Source organism: Ornithorhynchus anatinus, chromosome X5 (genome assembly GCF_004115215.2).
Source record: "Ornithorhynchus anatinus isolate Pmale09 chromosome X5, mOrnAna1.pri.v4, whole genome shotgun sequence".
NCBI lineage: Eukaryota > Metazoa > Chordata > Mammalia > Monotremata > Ornithorhynchidae > Ornithorhynchus > Ornithorhynchus anatinus.
Genome location: NC_041753.1, coordinates 22,226,324 through 22,242,658, shown reverse-complemented (window position 1 = coordinate 22,242,658; position 16,335 = coordinate 22,226,324). Strand labels below are relative to the sequence as shown.

General features: G+C 43.4%; 1 protein-coding gene across 2 annotated transcripts in view; it reads right to left on the bottom strand.

Moving 5' to 3' along the window:
• ABCA1 (ATP binding cassette subfamily A member 1) overlaps nucleotides 1–16,335 on the bottom strand; it is a 137,280-nt gene that overhangs the window by 79,133 nt on the left and 41,812 nt on the right. For both annotated transcript variants that reach the window (XR_003756014.2, XM_029055713.2), the window contains exons 4-5: nucleotides 12,868–13,009; nucleotides 11,888–12,006 (exon numbers count right to left, since the gene is read on the bottom strand). Coding sequence is in view for 1 of the 2 variants with exons in the window: in XM_029055713.2 (XP_028911546.1) it covers nucleotides 11,888–12,006; nucleotides 12,868–13,009 (261 nt within the window). In the remaining variant the exon portion in view is untranslated. The remainder of the gene's footprint in view (nucleotides 1–11,887; nucleotides 12,007–12,867; nucleotides 13,010–16,335) is intronic.

Sequence of the window (16,335 nt, the reverse complement as noted above, 5' to 3'; positions counted from 1 at the left end):
GGGACTATGTCTCACTGAAGGAGACCGGGTTTGTTTCCAGATAAAAGGGAAGAAGTTGGCAAAGAACTGGCTGTCAAGAGAACAACCCCACGGTAAAGACAGACTGTGAGCTAGTTGTGGGCAGGGATTGTCACTCTTTACTGTTGTATTGTACTTTCCCAAGTTCTTAGTACAGTGCTCTGCACATGGTAAGCGCTTAATAAATACAATCGAATGAATGCATAATGAACAGTAATAGAACATAAAAGGTGATGCTTCCCCTGAAGCACAGCCACCATGGGATTTCCACAGGATGCTTGAGGGGGAGGGGTCCAGGAGGTGAGCCTTGCTCTACTATCCCCCACTTCCAGTTGTGTAGCTTTAAACTGGCCGAGAAGATGAAGCTGGTGCCAAGGAGAAGACCAGAGAAAAATCTCTACCCAGCAGTTATAGAAAGATGTGAGAATGTCATATCCTGGAACTTTCACTCTGCCACTCTTTGCTTCTTTTTGTTTTGTTCAGCCTGGCAGGACGTCAGTCTGGTCTAAACATTCTGAAAGGAGGAGGAAGAGAGGGAGGAGGAAAGAATGTGCCGGCCCCAGGGGTTACTATGGTACATTGCTCTCTAGCCTACATCTCTGGTCTCAAACTCCCGGTAATCTGTTTTGTTCTACATAAAAAAATAACAATACAGTCAGTTGGTTTGAGACAAGTTTGGGGATGGGTAGGCGGGGAGGGGAGAGAAGAGAGAGAGAGAGAGAAAGAGAGAGAGGGGCCTTGTAATAGATTATCTAAAGATGAAAGCACTAGTTTAATGAACTACGGACCAATAATGCAATCTCTCACAAAGCAAATCAACCAGGATTTTCTTTCTAAACTTGCTTTTAACACAGAAGGTCTGAGAATTGAAGACCTTCTCTGGCCTCTATGTGTGACTATTTCCCACTTTACTGAAACTGCCAAACAATTTATAGGGGATGATTCCTCTGCTAGATAAGCCAGGACTCTCTACCTCAGAAGATGAAGAAGCACAAAAAAAGGCTTGGTCCATTCACCTGATACAGTTAAGGGCAAGGGCAGCTGTGAGGCATTGCCACAATGGTCATTTTCCATGTTTTTGCTTGACCCCATTGCATCATGCTCTGTGCGCTTGCAGCAATAATATCACATGCAACATTTTGCAGAAGACCTTGTCCCCAATGCCATCTTTGAGAAGAGCAGTGGCGTAGCCATCTTTGAGAAGAGTCACAGCACCACTATCATTGGAAGGTCAAATGTAGCACCCTCCCCTCTCCCCCACCCCCCACAGGGTGGCATCCTGAGACAACAGTTTACCTCACTTACCGTCTAGTTCAGGGGCCCCACCAAGACCCAGCTTCTGGGGGGGAGAATAGGCACTGGATGTAAGATAGGAGGCACGTAGTTATCTTATGTAAGATCCTTTACCTGAAAAGCAGCTGTGGTTACTGTCCAGCTGGGAAACTTCCAGGCCCCATTTTCCCCAAGTATTTGCTTAACAACCACACAGTTTGCATTTATTTCTGTTTAACGTTCAAAATGTCCTGATAGTTGAGTCTCCAACCTCCTTCTCCCTGCTTTGGAGCTACAGTGATTAGCTTCCACTGCCATGATGCATCCCATAATAATAATGAGTATAATTAAAATAATAGTGGTTTTGTTAAGCATTACTATGTGCCAAGCACTGTACGAAGCACTGGAGCAGATAGAAGAAATTCAGGTCCCACACGGGGCTCATGGCCTAAATCCCCATTTTGCAGATGAGAGAACTGAGGCACAGAGAAGTGAAGTGACTTGCCCCAAGTCACACAGCAGGCAAGTGAAGGAGCCAGGAATAGAACCCAGGTCCTCCGACTCCCAGGCCTGGGTTCTTTCCACTAGACCCTGCCGCTTCCCTTAAAAGATAGAGGTGGATCAGACTAGATGGCTCAGGAACTGATTGGCTATGGGCCTTATTACCTTTCACCTCAAAGTCTCTAATTCACACTCAGCTCAGGTATAGAATGACTGGAAGTAATTTTCCTCTGAGACTTCTGCAGGGTCTATTAAGTAATAGTTTTTACAGGATCTTTCCAGGGCAGATGGATGACCCTTGGTGGATTATCCTAGGCCCTTTGATTTTTCCTTTCCTTCAGGTGGCTTGATTTGGGCTACTATTTGGCAGATTAGGTTCTCTATCAGAGGCAACAAGTTAGTCGTTGCAGGAATCAGATGAGGAAAAGGTTATTTATCTGTGGTAACTGTTGTGTGGAAGACAAGGTTGAAACTACTGACTAGGATGAAGTTCAGGAGTTATCTTTGGATTTTATTTATCTGTTTCCCTTTCCTTCTTTCCAGACTTTCTTACTCCTCTCTTGGGAAAGATTTTTTGTCTCAAGGGCTGTCATTCCAGTACCTTTCATGAGGGCTAAATGCCCTGGAAAAAAAAAGGAACCCTTTGTCATAAGACAATGTGCTAATTGTACAATTTGCTAGAGTGTATGGCAAAAAACAAATGAGGTGCTATTTTTCCATCCTCTCAATAATCGTCAGTTTGAGGGGAATATGAGATGTCACAGACTGTTCATTCTAAAAGCTGTCCTCATTCCTTGACAATCACATCAGAGGGGAGCAACCAGACATGCACTCCAAACATAATTATAAAAATTGTGGTATTTGTGAAGTGCTTACCATGTGCCAAGCACTGTACTAAGCACTGGGGAATAAAAGAAATTCAGTTTGCAAACAACCCCTGTCCCACTTGGGGCTCACACTCTCAATCTTCATTTTACAGTTGAGGTAACTGAGGCCTAGAGACGTAAAGTGACTTGCCCAAGGTCACATAGCAGACAGGTGGCAGAGCCGAGATTAGAACCCATGACCTTCTGTCTCCCAGGCCTGTGCTCTATCCCCCATACCATGTTGCTTCATCCTGCAGTAGGAGTTCTGTGGGATTGTCACAGAAATTATTCAAAATCTTTCTCGTAGTTATCTTGCCAGGGAAACGGGTCCTGGAGCTCAAGCAGCTTAGATCTGGTACATATCTATGTTCACATCTTAAAATATATGTGATTAAATGATTTATATTAACATCTGTCTCCCCCTCTAGACCGTAAGCTTGCTGTGGGCAAAAAAACATGTCTACCAACTCGGTTGTATTGTGCTCTCCCAAGTGCTTAGTACAGCGCTCTGTTCCTAGTAAGTGCTCAATACATACCATTGATGATGATCGTTCTCGAAGCCCATTGCTTCCCCAGAAACTCTGTTCTGGAAATAAAGGAACTTCACTCCTCACACTCCCTCCATCCTAGGGCCACCCACTCATACCCGCTTGTCTGGGGAAGTTGTCATCGGCAATGGAGCCTGGGAGAGGAGTCTGTGTTTGACTACCCAACATCTCCCTTAGTACCAAGTACTTGACTCCAACCACTAGTAGGGAGCACTTGACTCCAACCACTAGGGAGCACTAAAATTCCAAGTCGCTGGACAGAGACGTTTTGCACATCTATCATACCAGACAGGGTGCAATGGGGTGCCAAATTTCACAGAGATCCCCTGCTATTACAGTAGACCGAGAGCAGGTCGGTGTCACAAGATTCCCTTCCCTTAAGTCATGAAACGGTTGAGTTCAAATGAGGGGCACTGATCAAATGAAAACTGCATTTTAAGCCTTCCTGGAAATTCCCAGAAATCCTTTCACTGAAGGTTTTCATAAATTTAAATGAGCTTACTGCTCCACCTACCCTAGAGTGTAAAATATTGTACCCATGCAGAGAGCATCCACCTGAGGCCACTTAATAAGATATATATTACCATTAATTACCATTACCATTAGATAATTTTTAAATGGTATTTGTTAAACTCTAGGGTAGAGACAAAGTAATCAGGTTGGACACAGTCCATGTCCCATGTTGGGGGCTCACAATCTTAATCCCCATTTTACAGATGAGGTGACCGAGACCCAGAGAAGTGAAGTGACTTGCCCAAGGTCACCCAGCAGACATGCGGCAGAGCCAGGTTTAGAACCCAGGTCCTCTGATTGCTAGACCCAGGCCAGTCCCCACACTGCTTGGACTGACTGGCAGCATAACAAATCTTATATGGCCATAAGATAACATTAATGAATTTCACGATAACCAATTTCTGTCTCTTGGGAGTAGCAGCTTCCACCTTGTTCAGATTCAGATACCAAACTCTGACCCTGAACAACAGCTTCTTTCCTTCACCCATTAAGACCATAAACACTGCAGTCTGACCCCAATGAGGACTTCAGCTTCTGGAAACCTCCACCCACTATTTTCTAAATATTTCTATGTTTTCCCGCCATACCTAAGTCCATAGGGGCTAGTGGAACTGGAAAACCTTTTTAAGACAAGACTATTTTTTAAAAAATGGTATTTGTTAAGCACTTACTATGTTCCAGGCACTGTACTACGTGCTGTGGTAGATACAGGCTAATCAGTTTGGATACAGTCCAAGTTCATTCATTAAATAGTATTTATTGAGCGCTTACTATGTGCAGAGCACTGTACTAAGTGCTTGGAATGTACAATTCGGCAACAGATAGAGACAATCCCTGCCCAATAACGGGCTCACAGTCCCACATGGAGCTCACAGTCGTAATCTCCATTTTACGGAAGAGGTAACTGAGGCACAGAGAAATGAAGTCACTTGCCAAAGGTCACACAGCAGAGAAGTGTGGAGCTGGGATTAGAAACCAAGCCCTCAGTCTTTTCACTAGGCCACTCTGCTTCCCTGCACTTGGGTATATCCTCTCTGCTTGGCCCCAGAGAAAAGCACATGGAGGAAAATCAATGCACTGCACCTTATGAAATCTGGATAGATGAGAAAACCTAGAAACGGAGGAGGGGGGCAACTGGAGATCACCAGGACCTTGGAATCATTCAGGTTGCCAGGGGATTTCTCCCTGTTCCCCCTAGAATGGTTTAGCCCTGTCCCAAGGTACTTTCCAGCTTATGTTGCTGTTGGCTATTCAAGTCTACTGGGGAATGGAGAAGCTCTCATTTATCTCAAGTTACCCTTTCCTAACAACACATACATATATAATGTATACACACACACACACACACACATATAATGTATACACACACACACACACACACATATAAATCCTACTCTAGGGGAGCAGGTAGGCAGCAACAGGCCCTGTTTTGGATGCCCACAAGACACTTAAAAACAAACCCAAAAAAAGAGTGTTCCAATGGTGCTTTGGGGTACAAGCTGTCCCGCCACTTGGCCAAAGTATGTCCCGTGTCCTTGCTGGGGGAAAGTTGATCTTTGATTCAATTCAGTGCCGACAGTATTTCAACATACCAATATAGTATTGCATTCCCCAGTATTACAATATAACCAAATTTCAGGCCAAAATCCCCTTCGGTTTCGAAACAAGGGCTCAGGTCTCTAAGACACAGTTTGTTTGGGAACTGGATACATTCTTCATCTCTATATTTAGATACTTCAAAGTTAAAAATTGTCAGAACCCAAATCAGACCTCTGAACAATCCCTAAAAGAGAAAGGGTAAATCGCTGTAGCCTGGAGATAGCTGGGATTTTCTTGCCTTTTAATGCCACATATTGACATATTAGCAATATTACCTACAGGGGGATGATCATGGAAGAACTGCAAACTATCACCTCCCTTTGGTAAGGCAATCTTGACTTCATCACTTTAACAGTGTCCCGTACTTCAACTCATACTAGTAGACGTGGCAGGCAAGATGTAAAAACGCAGGAAATGTTTAAAGGAAAACCCACAACCATTCCGTTCCCTACCAAGAATTCCTCCTCTTTACTGGATCAGATATCTGGAATGGGAGCTATCCTTTGATGGTGTTTTTCAAACTAATGAAAGGTTATATTCCTCTTCCAGAAACTCTCCTGCCTATTGGAATGATTCCAAGAGCATCATAGGGGCTGTGGCAGAGGCATCCAGGCAATAGGGTCTTTTCTAAGGCATCTTTGTCTGTAATTTATTTCTATATCTGTAATTTATTTATATATTTGCAATTTCTACATTAGTGTCTGTCTCCCTCTCTAGACTGTGAGCTCACTGTGGGCAGGGAACGTGTCTGTTGTTATATTGTACTCTTCCATGCGCTTAGTACAATGCTTTGTACATAGTAAGCACTCGATAAATACTATTGAATGAATGAATGAATGTTTATTGTTTAGCGTACTCTCCCACGTACTTAGTACAGTGCTCTGCACACAGTAAGCGCTCAATAAATGTGATTGAATGAATGAATCTTTAAGACAGAAAAACACATCCTCACTTTTTTCAAAAGGTTAGTAAAAGAGAAATATACCCTTTTCATTCTGCTCCCAGATGCATAATTTATATTCCCTACACATACAGGGCTTTGTACATAGTAAAGCACTCAATAAATACTATTGAATTAATGAATATATACAGACGTGCACGCGCGCACGCATACACACACACACACTCTTCAGGCCTTCTTCACTTCTCCCTCCTCTCAATAAGTCTCTTTGAATTTGACTCGGCCAACTGAAGCAGATCCCTAGGGCCAAGATGAGCTGGGCCCTGAACCAAATGAGACCCCATGTCGCCTATAGAGGTGACTGTGGCGGGAGTACTGTCAAGTGACAGAAACCCAGCCCAGTCAGAATACTCTCTAGGGACAGTGGTGGAGCTATGGGCTAGACAACCCTGCTCCAGCGGAAATGCCACATCACAAAATCATGACTTCAGTCTATCATCACTCTGGGCCTGCATACGAAGCTCCAAGCATCTCTTCTCCCACATCCACGCTGTAAAAATGAGACACGACAGACATCGGGGCCAGCAACAAGTCTTTAGGGAGGAAGGAAAAAACAACAACACTGGAGTGAATAAAACTTTCAGTTCCAGAACGAGCTGTGCATCGATTCAGGTAAATAAGATTGGATTTTATTTTTGCCTTTGAAAGGTCAAAAGAGAAGCATGGCTTTTTGCAGTGACTTCTCAATGTCACCAGAATTCAAGGTGATTCAAACTGAAAGACCATTTCATTATGCACAATTAACCAAATTCTATATGAGTAGTCACAGTAAAATATATATACATCTCCAGGGACTGCGACTGCAATGGTTGGTGAGCAACTCTAAAATCAAAATCACGTACTCAAATCGCTTCCCAGTCGTCTCTTCCCCATGTCTGGCCTTTGACTGCAGGGACAGGACCCCAGAAAAGTAAGACTTGATGGGGTAGGGATAAGAGCTGAGAAAAGAGGTTCTGTCTTTTTCACAACAAGATGAGCCAAATGAGAGCACTAAGTGGAAAGCAGGGCTTTGAAGAATTCCTTTTTGACAGGGCATGGCAATCTTGCAGAAATACAAGTCTGTGGCAGTAGCTGCCAGTTATGGCCAAATTCCAGCCGCACAGTAATCCTCTGATGGAAGGGAGGAAGCACAGGGAGGTTTATGAAGCTGTCTGGGTCATCACTCAATTGTTCAGATTTTCTTGTTGTATCAGAGCAGAGTCAGACAATTAAATTACTCCCAAACCTAGCCGATGGCTCCAAGGAGAAAGCTATTTTGCCTTCAGTGGGGGATTTATAATGGAAAATCACAGGCCCAGCTACAACTTGCTGCATACTGACAAGGAGCCTATCTGATTTACACCCCATAAACTAAAGGAGCCCGGAAGAGCACATAGGGAATTATCTATTTGGCTGTAATCCACAGAGGTAACACAGCTGATAAGGCAACAGAGATGGGGAAAACCTTCTGAAAAACAAAATTTCCCAAACTGCTATGTATTGTCTTTTTAAAAAAAGATGGTATTTGTTAAGCACTTAGTACTTGTCAAACACCGTTCTAAGCCCTGAGGTATATATAAGTAGTTTGGACATAGTCCCTGTCCCTCAAGGGGCTCAGAGCCTAAGTAAGAGGGAGAACAGGAGAACTGAGGCACAGAGAAGTGAAGTGACTTGCTCAGAGTCACACAGCAAACAATCGGCAGAGCTGGCATTAGAACCCAGACCCGTGCTCTTTCCTCTAAGCAATGCTGCCTTTATCTTGAATTGCCTAAATGCAATAACTATTATTTTTCCTTTTCTTTCCTATCCCAAATCCTTTGCCAGATGACTGCCACTCAAATCCTAGAAATCATGACATGTGTCTCCAGCTCTGGGGAGTGTGTCTTTGTCCTGGCACTGCCAACTTGAAAGGTCTGTGACTTTTGCTGGTTCAATTTATTACCGATGCCAGCATGGTTCTGGGTGACTTGAAGTAAAGCCAATGTTTACCTCCCAACAAAGTGAAGGAGAAAGAGGAAATGAGGAAGTGAAGGAGAAGGAAATACTTGCCCTCTCCTAAATTGGGCTTGCTGTTGCTTGACTGGTTGTGTTCTCTTAAGTGCAAGCCAATTTGTGGGTGCCAGCAAACAAGCTAAGGGCTGGCAGGTTGTTGTTTTTTTTGCGTGAGGCGGAGGGGGTTGGTTGGTTTTTGTTGGTTTTTTTTTTAAAAAAAGAAGCCTTTATGAGTTCTTGCAGTGCTTCTCCATTGGCTTTGTGTTGCTCTTTTCTCACAAGGCTGGTGGGACAGAGCAAAATATGGGGAATTCCCCCAGAAGATGCTGGAACGAATGAAGAAAGGAGGCCAGACATAGCAGAGGAGAAAGGACAAAAGGGATGAACTGATAAAGAAGATAAATAGCTTGCCTGGAGTACACATTTTCATATTTCGACATACATTTGGTTGCTTTAAAAGGGGAAAACGTGCCCAAACCCAGAGAACCTGGAACACCGTAACTGAGTTGGTATGGTCTTGCTGGTTTCCTGCCTGAACCTCCTCTTTAGTTAGAAAGCTTAGAGCTCTGCCACAGCTGGGTTTGGCCTTGGATCAGGCCAGATTATGACACTAGGCTCTGGTCTATGTGAGAAGCACTCCAAAAAGAAGCTGCTTAAGAAGGACCTCTTAAGAACAGCAGCAGCTGGTACAAAAGGCACCATAGCAGTTAAAGGATGAAACAAACAATGACAAGGAACAGGAAAGAGTTCTGCAGAGGCTAAAATGCTTTGAATTCTGAGTTTGATTTTTCGGCCCTACCTCAGCAGTTGTTCTTTCTGCCTCCAAAAGTGATCCGCAGTTGCTCTTGGTGAGAAGGCAACAAACATTTTTCAGGCCATCTTAGTCAAGATCAGAAACTCTCAATAGGACAACTCCTCTCCCCACCTTTCCCAGAGGCAGCTATTTCAATAGCATTTCTGGCTGTAGGACAAAAACGGGTTCTTGCTGCACAATGGATAAAAATAACTACTGCCTTTTCTCTAGTCCTCCCGGAGACCTCACGTTTTCAGAAGAAAAAAGACTACGTAGTACCTCGGGTCAAGTAATGAATAGGAACAAGCTAGGGCCAATGGGAGAAGGAGTGCTACATGTGAAAACACACAATCAAACACACAACCCAGCGATGAGAACCAGAATTAAGAGCGTAGGTAGGGAAGAAGAAGGTGAGATGCTGCCATGAACACAACTGTAAGTTCTAGACTGTAAGCTCGGTGTGGGCAGGGAATGTGTCGGCTGACTCTGTCATACTCTACTCTCCCTAGAGCTTAGTACAGTGCTCTGCACACAGTGAGTGCTCAACAAGTACCATTGATTGATTGATCGAGGCCTACAGCTAGGTTCATGTGCGCTCATCTTTAAATATTTGCCTTCTTTCTTATTGAGATTTGCTTGCCACACAACAGTCACTCAACCTATTAGTTTACTCTTCAATCTATTCACTTAATGGGTTTTGATAGTTATAGACACACATTCATAAGAATGGATGTGAAAGAGAAATGAATTGCCACTACCGAGGTTACCAGAGAAGCAGCATGGTGTAGTGGAGAGAGCGAGGGCCTGGGAGTCAGAAGGTCATGGGCTCTAATCCCAGCTCTGCCCCCTGTCTTCTAGGTGACCTTGGGAGAGTTACTTCACCTCTCTGGGCCTCAGTTGCCTCATCTGCAAAATGGGGATTGAGACTGTGAGCCCCATGTGGGACAGGGTCTGTGTCCAACCTGATTTGCTTGTATACACCCCAGTGCTAACTACAGTGCTTGGCACATAGTAAAGGGCTTAACAAATACCACAGTTATTATTATTGGCTCCTAGGCAATTCCACCACCTCTGATTTGCTGCAGGTAAGTTCAAGGGGGAAAGGAGTGGTGGAGTGAGATGGCAGAGAGGCGAAAATACAGAGAGCAGGGAGTTTCTTAGTTGGCAAATGTGGGAAGTCCAAGCTGGGGGAAAGATGAGGCTTAGTTAGGCCTTGGTCAAGAACTGGGGTTCAATTTATTACGGGAAAGGGTCATCCAGGGCCCCAGAAAGAGGCAAGGGAGAGGGTACCTTAGGTCAGTGACAATCAGTGGGGGATCAGAATCTGGGAGGATGAAGTGGCCACAGAAGGCAGGGGGAGGCAGGGAGGGTCATTACTAGGTCACTAGTAGTGGGGGGAAGAGGATGTCTGCCACATGGAAAGTGGTAGGAACCACTTTTTTCACTGGAGACAAGCCCAGAGGTAGATCGGCTAGAAGTAACTAAAAAGAGACCTAATAATGATAATCATTATGATGGTATTTGTTAAGCACTTACTACGTGCCAGGCACTATACTCAGCACTGGACTGGATAAAGTCAAATCAGATTGGACACAGTTCCAGTTCCACATGGGACTCACAGTCTTAATCCCCATTTTACAGATGAGAGAACTGAAGCCGAGAGAAGGTAAGTGATTTGCCCAAGGTCACACGGCTGACAAGTGACGAAGCTGGGATTAAAATTTATGAGTTCTGACTCCCAGGTCTGTGCTCTATCCACTATGCCATGCTGACACCAATCTTCTCCTTCCAGCACAGAGCTCACTTGCTGGATTGCAGCCACCAAGAAAAAGGATCAAATCTGAGCCCCCGTGAGATTCTCTCAATGTAAGCCCTGGTGCCCTTTTTTAGAAATACTTTTAGCACCAGGTAGATCACGATTCGGGAGATTTTTCACCACAGAATTTTCTTTGGCTCAAAAGAAAATTGAAATTCAAGTAATTTTCTCAGAAGCCAGTATAACCCAATGAGTTCTACTCAAAACTCATGAACTAAAGGCATATACGCAGACAAACATCACTATTACTCAGCAGCAAATGAGTATCTCATCAGAGAGATGCCATAAAATGGGGCTGTGATCCAACAGATGCTAGGGAAATACTTTTACTTTTAGAATCATGGAGCTAAACCTTACAGACTAAATTGGATGACTGGGACAAGCTATACCAGACTTTACTTTTAGAAACTTCGTTGGTATAATTCTGCATCAATGGCAGACGAACGCATAGACCAATTAAACCGTGGCCTAGGATAGCAAATTTCAGGGGCTGGTCGATTTTGCCACTGTTGCCCAAACAAGAACCTAAAGCTCTGACCATTCAGACAAGATATCCCAGCAACTTCTGTTCAAACTCCTACCTCTTCCTCTTTCCTCTCCCCAGACAGGGAAAGTAAATTTTTGAAGCCACTCCAGTTCCTCAGGCCTATCATTTTTATTCTTTGTGTCATTTGCACCTTTAAATGCTTCTTGGTGCAGGACAGTTCCATCTGCTGCAGTGTGTGAGCCTATTTGGGGATTTCCCTTTTGGTCTTGGTTACTCACAACTATTATTTCCAAAAACTTCAAAAAAAAACAAAAAACCCCAAACCCTATCTTCAGTAATCTGCAAGGCTGGCCACTTTTAATATCGACTCATCTTACTGGAAATGATAACTTCATAACCCCAAGAGAGAACAATTACACGAAGCAATCAGCTGGCTGAGCTTCCTTCTCAAAACATTTTAACACTGGAAAACTTCTAAATGAAATCTTAGAAGGAGTGAGGATCCTAGGGTAGTAGAGATAGGTAGGAGTAGCTTCACTTACTTGGGCTGTAATTCCCAAACTTCTGCAAAATTCCCAAAAGCTTCTGGATATCCCTCATACTGGTGTCTTTCTGGCTGTACAAAAGCAATCTCCGGGCATCTGAGAATAGACGAGAGACACTGCAAAAGGACAAAAGAAAGAGATAGAAATTTACCCATTAGGCATATAAATCTGAGTTAAAAAAAAAAACTCCTTTCTTTGGATTTTAATCTGTGATGGTCTTGGATTTAGGGGGTGAGGAGAAGGTGGGAAAGAGTTGAAAGGAAGTATACTCATCTCCACTTGATAAGTTTTTTTTTTCTTAAATGGTATTTGTTAAGCACTTACTCTGTGCCACACAATGTACTTGGGTACATATACCTTGACTTTTAGAATAATGGAGCTAAATCTTGCATACTAAATTGGGTGAGTGGGACAAGCTATACTAGACTTTATTTTTGGAAACTCTGTTGGTATGATTCTGCATCAGTGGCAGATAAATGTATAGATCAATTAAACCGTGGCTTAGGATAGCAAATTTCAGGGGCTGGTCAATTTTTCCACTGTTGCCCAAACTAGAAAGCTAAAGCTCTGGCCACTCAGATTCAATCTCCCAGCAACTTCTGTTCAAACTTCTACAATGCACTTGGTAAATACAAGATAATCAGGTTGGACACAATTTATGTTCCACATAGAACTCACAGTTTTAGTCCCATTTTTATAGTTGAGATAAGCAAGGCACAGAGAAGTTAAGTGACTTGCCCAAGGTCACAGAGCAGACAAGCTTCTACATACCTGGCTGAATTTAAGGAGACCCACTGATGACAACTTCATTGACCTCTGCTCAGTTTCACCATCACTCCTTTCTCAGAGTTTCACCCCACAGGCCCCTTAGTTAATAAGCCATCATCAAAATTCAAGCATCCGGTACTCTTAATTAACATTTTCTAGGAAAACATTTAATGGATGCGATTAGAAAGGAATGCAGATTTGGTACTTACATGGACTTGTTAAAGTTTCCAACAACTCCAGGAGACTCCCCAGGGGTTGGGTAACGGAAACAGGGATTGTTGGCATTGCAGATAATCCCTTGAACCCAAGGAAGTGTTCCTGCAGAGGGCATGGCCTTGTTTGGAAAGTGGCCTAAGGAAATAAAGGGGGAAAAGGAGTGGGAAAATTTATTTTATGCTCTTCAAATTGCAATTCAATGCTCATGCTTTACAGACACAGAATGTCATCTGAAATGCTCAAATATTTTTGAATGGGGAAAAAATAAGTAGAACACCACCTATACATTAATTACTAAGGTGCGGAGAAAGGAATATCCATCTCCCAGTCAAGGGATATATATCAATTTAGTTTGAAAATGTAATTGGTTATGTTCACCAACCTCAGCAAAAAAATATTACTGAAAAGATTTATAAATAGACAGAGTCTTTGAAGTGACAGAAAAACCACTGTTCCATGTGCATGTTCATTCGATAGCATTTTAGTGTGGGCAGAACACTGAACTAAGTGCTTGGGAGAGTGCAATATAAAAGACACAGTCCTTGACCTTGAGAATCTTACAATCTAATGGAGTAGTTCACATACAGTGGTAGCAGGTGGAAAAGTCATTGAAAATCTGGTAAGAGTAGGAAAAAATGAATAAGAGAATGAATAAATGGATATATAAACAGAAATACAATAGTTCCCTGGCATTTGTGGGAGATGGGTTAGAGAAACCACTTGGAATACCTTCTGTACCTAACAGCAGCTGCACTTAAAACTAGAAAATGTATCCGCTAATTTGCGGCCCATCCAGGCTTTTCCGGGAAGAAGGGGAGGCGGGGGAGTGGACAGGATGCCTGCTAGTCACTGAAGAGTATGGATACAGCCTAGAGTAAATAAGTGAAACCATGACCAAAAAAAATCTGTGAATGCTATGGGATTATGGTATGCATAAAACAGTAAGGCAAAACAAGATCTCGGCAATGGAGGAGGTGGATTTTCAGGAGGGCTTTGAAGATGAGGAGAGGAACATGAAAATAAATTACAGATAGGCAAGTAAGTGCTGTGGGGCTGAAGGTGAGGTGAATATCAAATGACTAAAGGGTACAGATCCAAGTGCAAGGTTGATGCAGAAGGGAGAGGGAATAAAGGAAAAGACAGCTTAGTCGGGGAAGGCCTCTTGGAGGACTTATTTTAGAATGGCTCTGAAGGTGGGGAAGAGTGGAGGTCTGTCACATATAAAGTGGGAGGGAATTCCAGCCCAGAGGGAGGATATGGGCAAGGGGTCGGCAGAAAAATGGGGGTACAGTGAGTAGGTTGGCGTTAGAGGAGATAAGGTCATGGGCTGGGTTGTAGTAAGAAATCGACCAAGTAAGGTAGGAGGAGGGGGTGAACTGATTGAGTGCTTTAAAACCGATGGTAAGGAGTTTTTGTTTGATGTGAAAGTGGATGGACAACCACTGGAGGTTTTTGAGGAGTGGGGAGATGCGGAATGAATGGATTTTTTTTAGAAAAGTGATCCAGGTGACAGAGTGAAGTAAGAACAGGAGTGGGGAGAGACAGGAGGCAGGGAGGTCAGTGAGGAGTCTGATGGAATAGTAGACATCTTAAATGTCATGTTTTTAGAGATCTGTTGACCATGCTTGACTCTCTCCTAAGAAGGCCCATACAGCTTAACAGAAATAAATTATTTTAAACTGTACTTTATTTTTTTTCCTATAAAATAAGGTTCCAGAATGGTTGACTTCAGTTCTGAATCTGGTTAAGAGTAGGGAGAGGATTCTTCCTGGAGACTGGAGCTGAGAAATTGTAGACAGCTGTATGAAAACCTCCACCCTTCACCCAGCTCTTCTTAGTATCTAGTTGTTTGGTCTCCTAGCTTCCCACTTTGTTCTTGACTATTTGTTTGGGCATACACCATTTGGTACTTATCACCTAGACATTTACAAAGGAACTTGAATGGGTTCCTATAGGGAAAAAAAGGCTTGAGCATAGGCAAAGTTCTAGAAAAGTAAGAGGCAGGTGGTCTCTGCTCAGCCAATCTGGATATTAAGTGGAAGTCTATATATCTGTAATCTTGTATATTCCATTCTTACACTTCCCCCAATAACCCTTAACTCCCTGAATTACCTGGGACATGAGGGCCATCCATGGAAGCTTGAAGTTTAAAACAAACAAAAGTAATGGTAAGCAGGTTCAGTTATGGAGGCTGGGCCCAGTCAGGAGGAAGTGGAGTGTAGGTGGGAGGGGTTGGGGGGAGAAGAGGTTAGGACAGTGAGCCATCAAAAAGTAAAAACAAAACAAAACAAAGAACCCCTGCAAAAGTCATTGTGGGTGGGTTTAGAGGTTAAGGGTGTAGGAGAGGCAGGAAAATCACCAATAACCAGAAGGGCGGGTAGGGTGGAGTGAGATCTATTTACCTTACTGGTTCAGCCCTGATAGTTTTATAGCAGGGAAATCATCCTCAGGAGTGTAGTGCTTAGTGAAGCTCATTGTGGGCAGGGAACGAATCTACCAACTCTGTTATATTGTGCTCTCCTAAGTGCGTAGTAAAATCTCTGCACACAGTAAGCGCTCAATAAATACAATTGATTGGCACACATTTTTATGTACAAGACCCATTCTAATAATAATTATCATTATGGTACTTGTAAAGCGCTAACTGTTCTAAGTGGTGGGGTAGATACAAGATAAGCAGGTTGCACACAGTCCGTTGTCCCACAGGGGCATCACAGCCTTAATCCCCATTTTGACAGATGAGGTAACTGAGGCGCTGAGAAGTTAATGACTTGCCTAAGATCACACAGCAGGCATGTGGTGGAGGTGGGATTAGAACCCAGGACCTCTGACTCCCAGGCCCATGCACTTTCCACTAGGCCACGCAGCCCTCAGCTGCTTAGAGTACTGCAGCACAGTGTCTGTGCTGCACTGCAGTGCTACGACCCAGCAGATGGTTGCCTTGCTAGCTGCCATGGTTTTCACCACTCTAGTTAGCCAACTGTTTTTCAGAATTCCTCCTGGGCTTGTCCTTGCAGAATGTCCTAGGTGATTCTCCAGTCAGAAACCTTCACCTCTGATAGCATAGTCCTAGTAGGAAAACAGGGTCTAGAATCCACGTCTTCTGACTCTCAGAACTGTATTCTTTCCGCTGGACCAACATGACTAGATGCATCAAGAGATTAGGCCCATTGGAACTAATGGGGCACAGAATGTTACTGGGATAAAGTAGCTCAAAATGGAGAAAAAAAATACATTATTTTCCAATCTGTGAAAGGCATATTTCACAAAAGAGAAGATAACCAAGGTTCACTGTGACAGAAAAAATAATCAGAACTGACTAAATAAATGTTCCCTTCCAGTGACACTCCTGCCAATGTTACTTCCTAATTAGATGTAATTTACTCCACACTGATTAAAATTACATACAAACTCTCAACACAACAGTAGAGCTGAACGGCTGATGTTGCAATTTTTTAGGT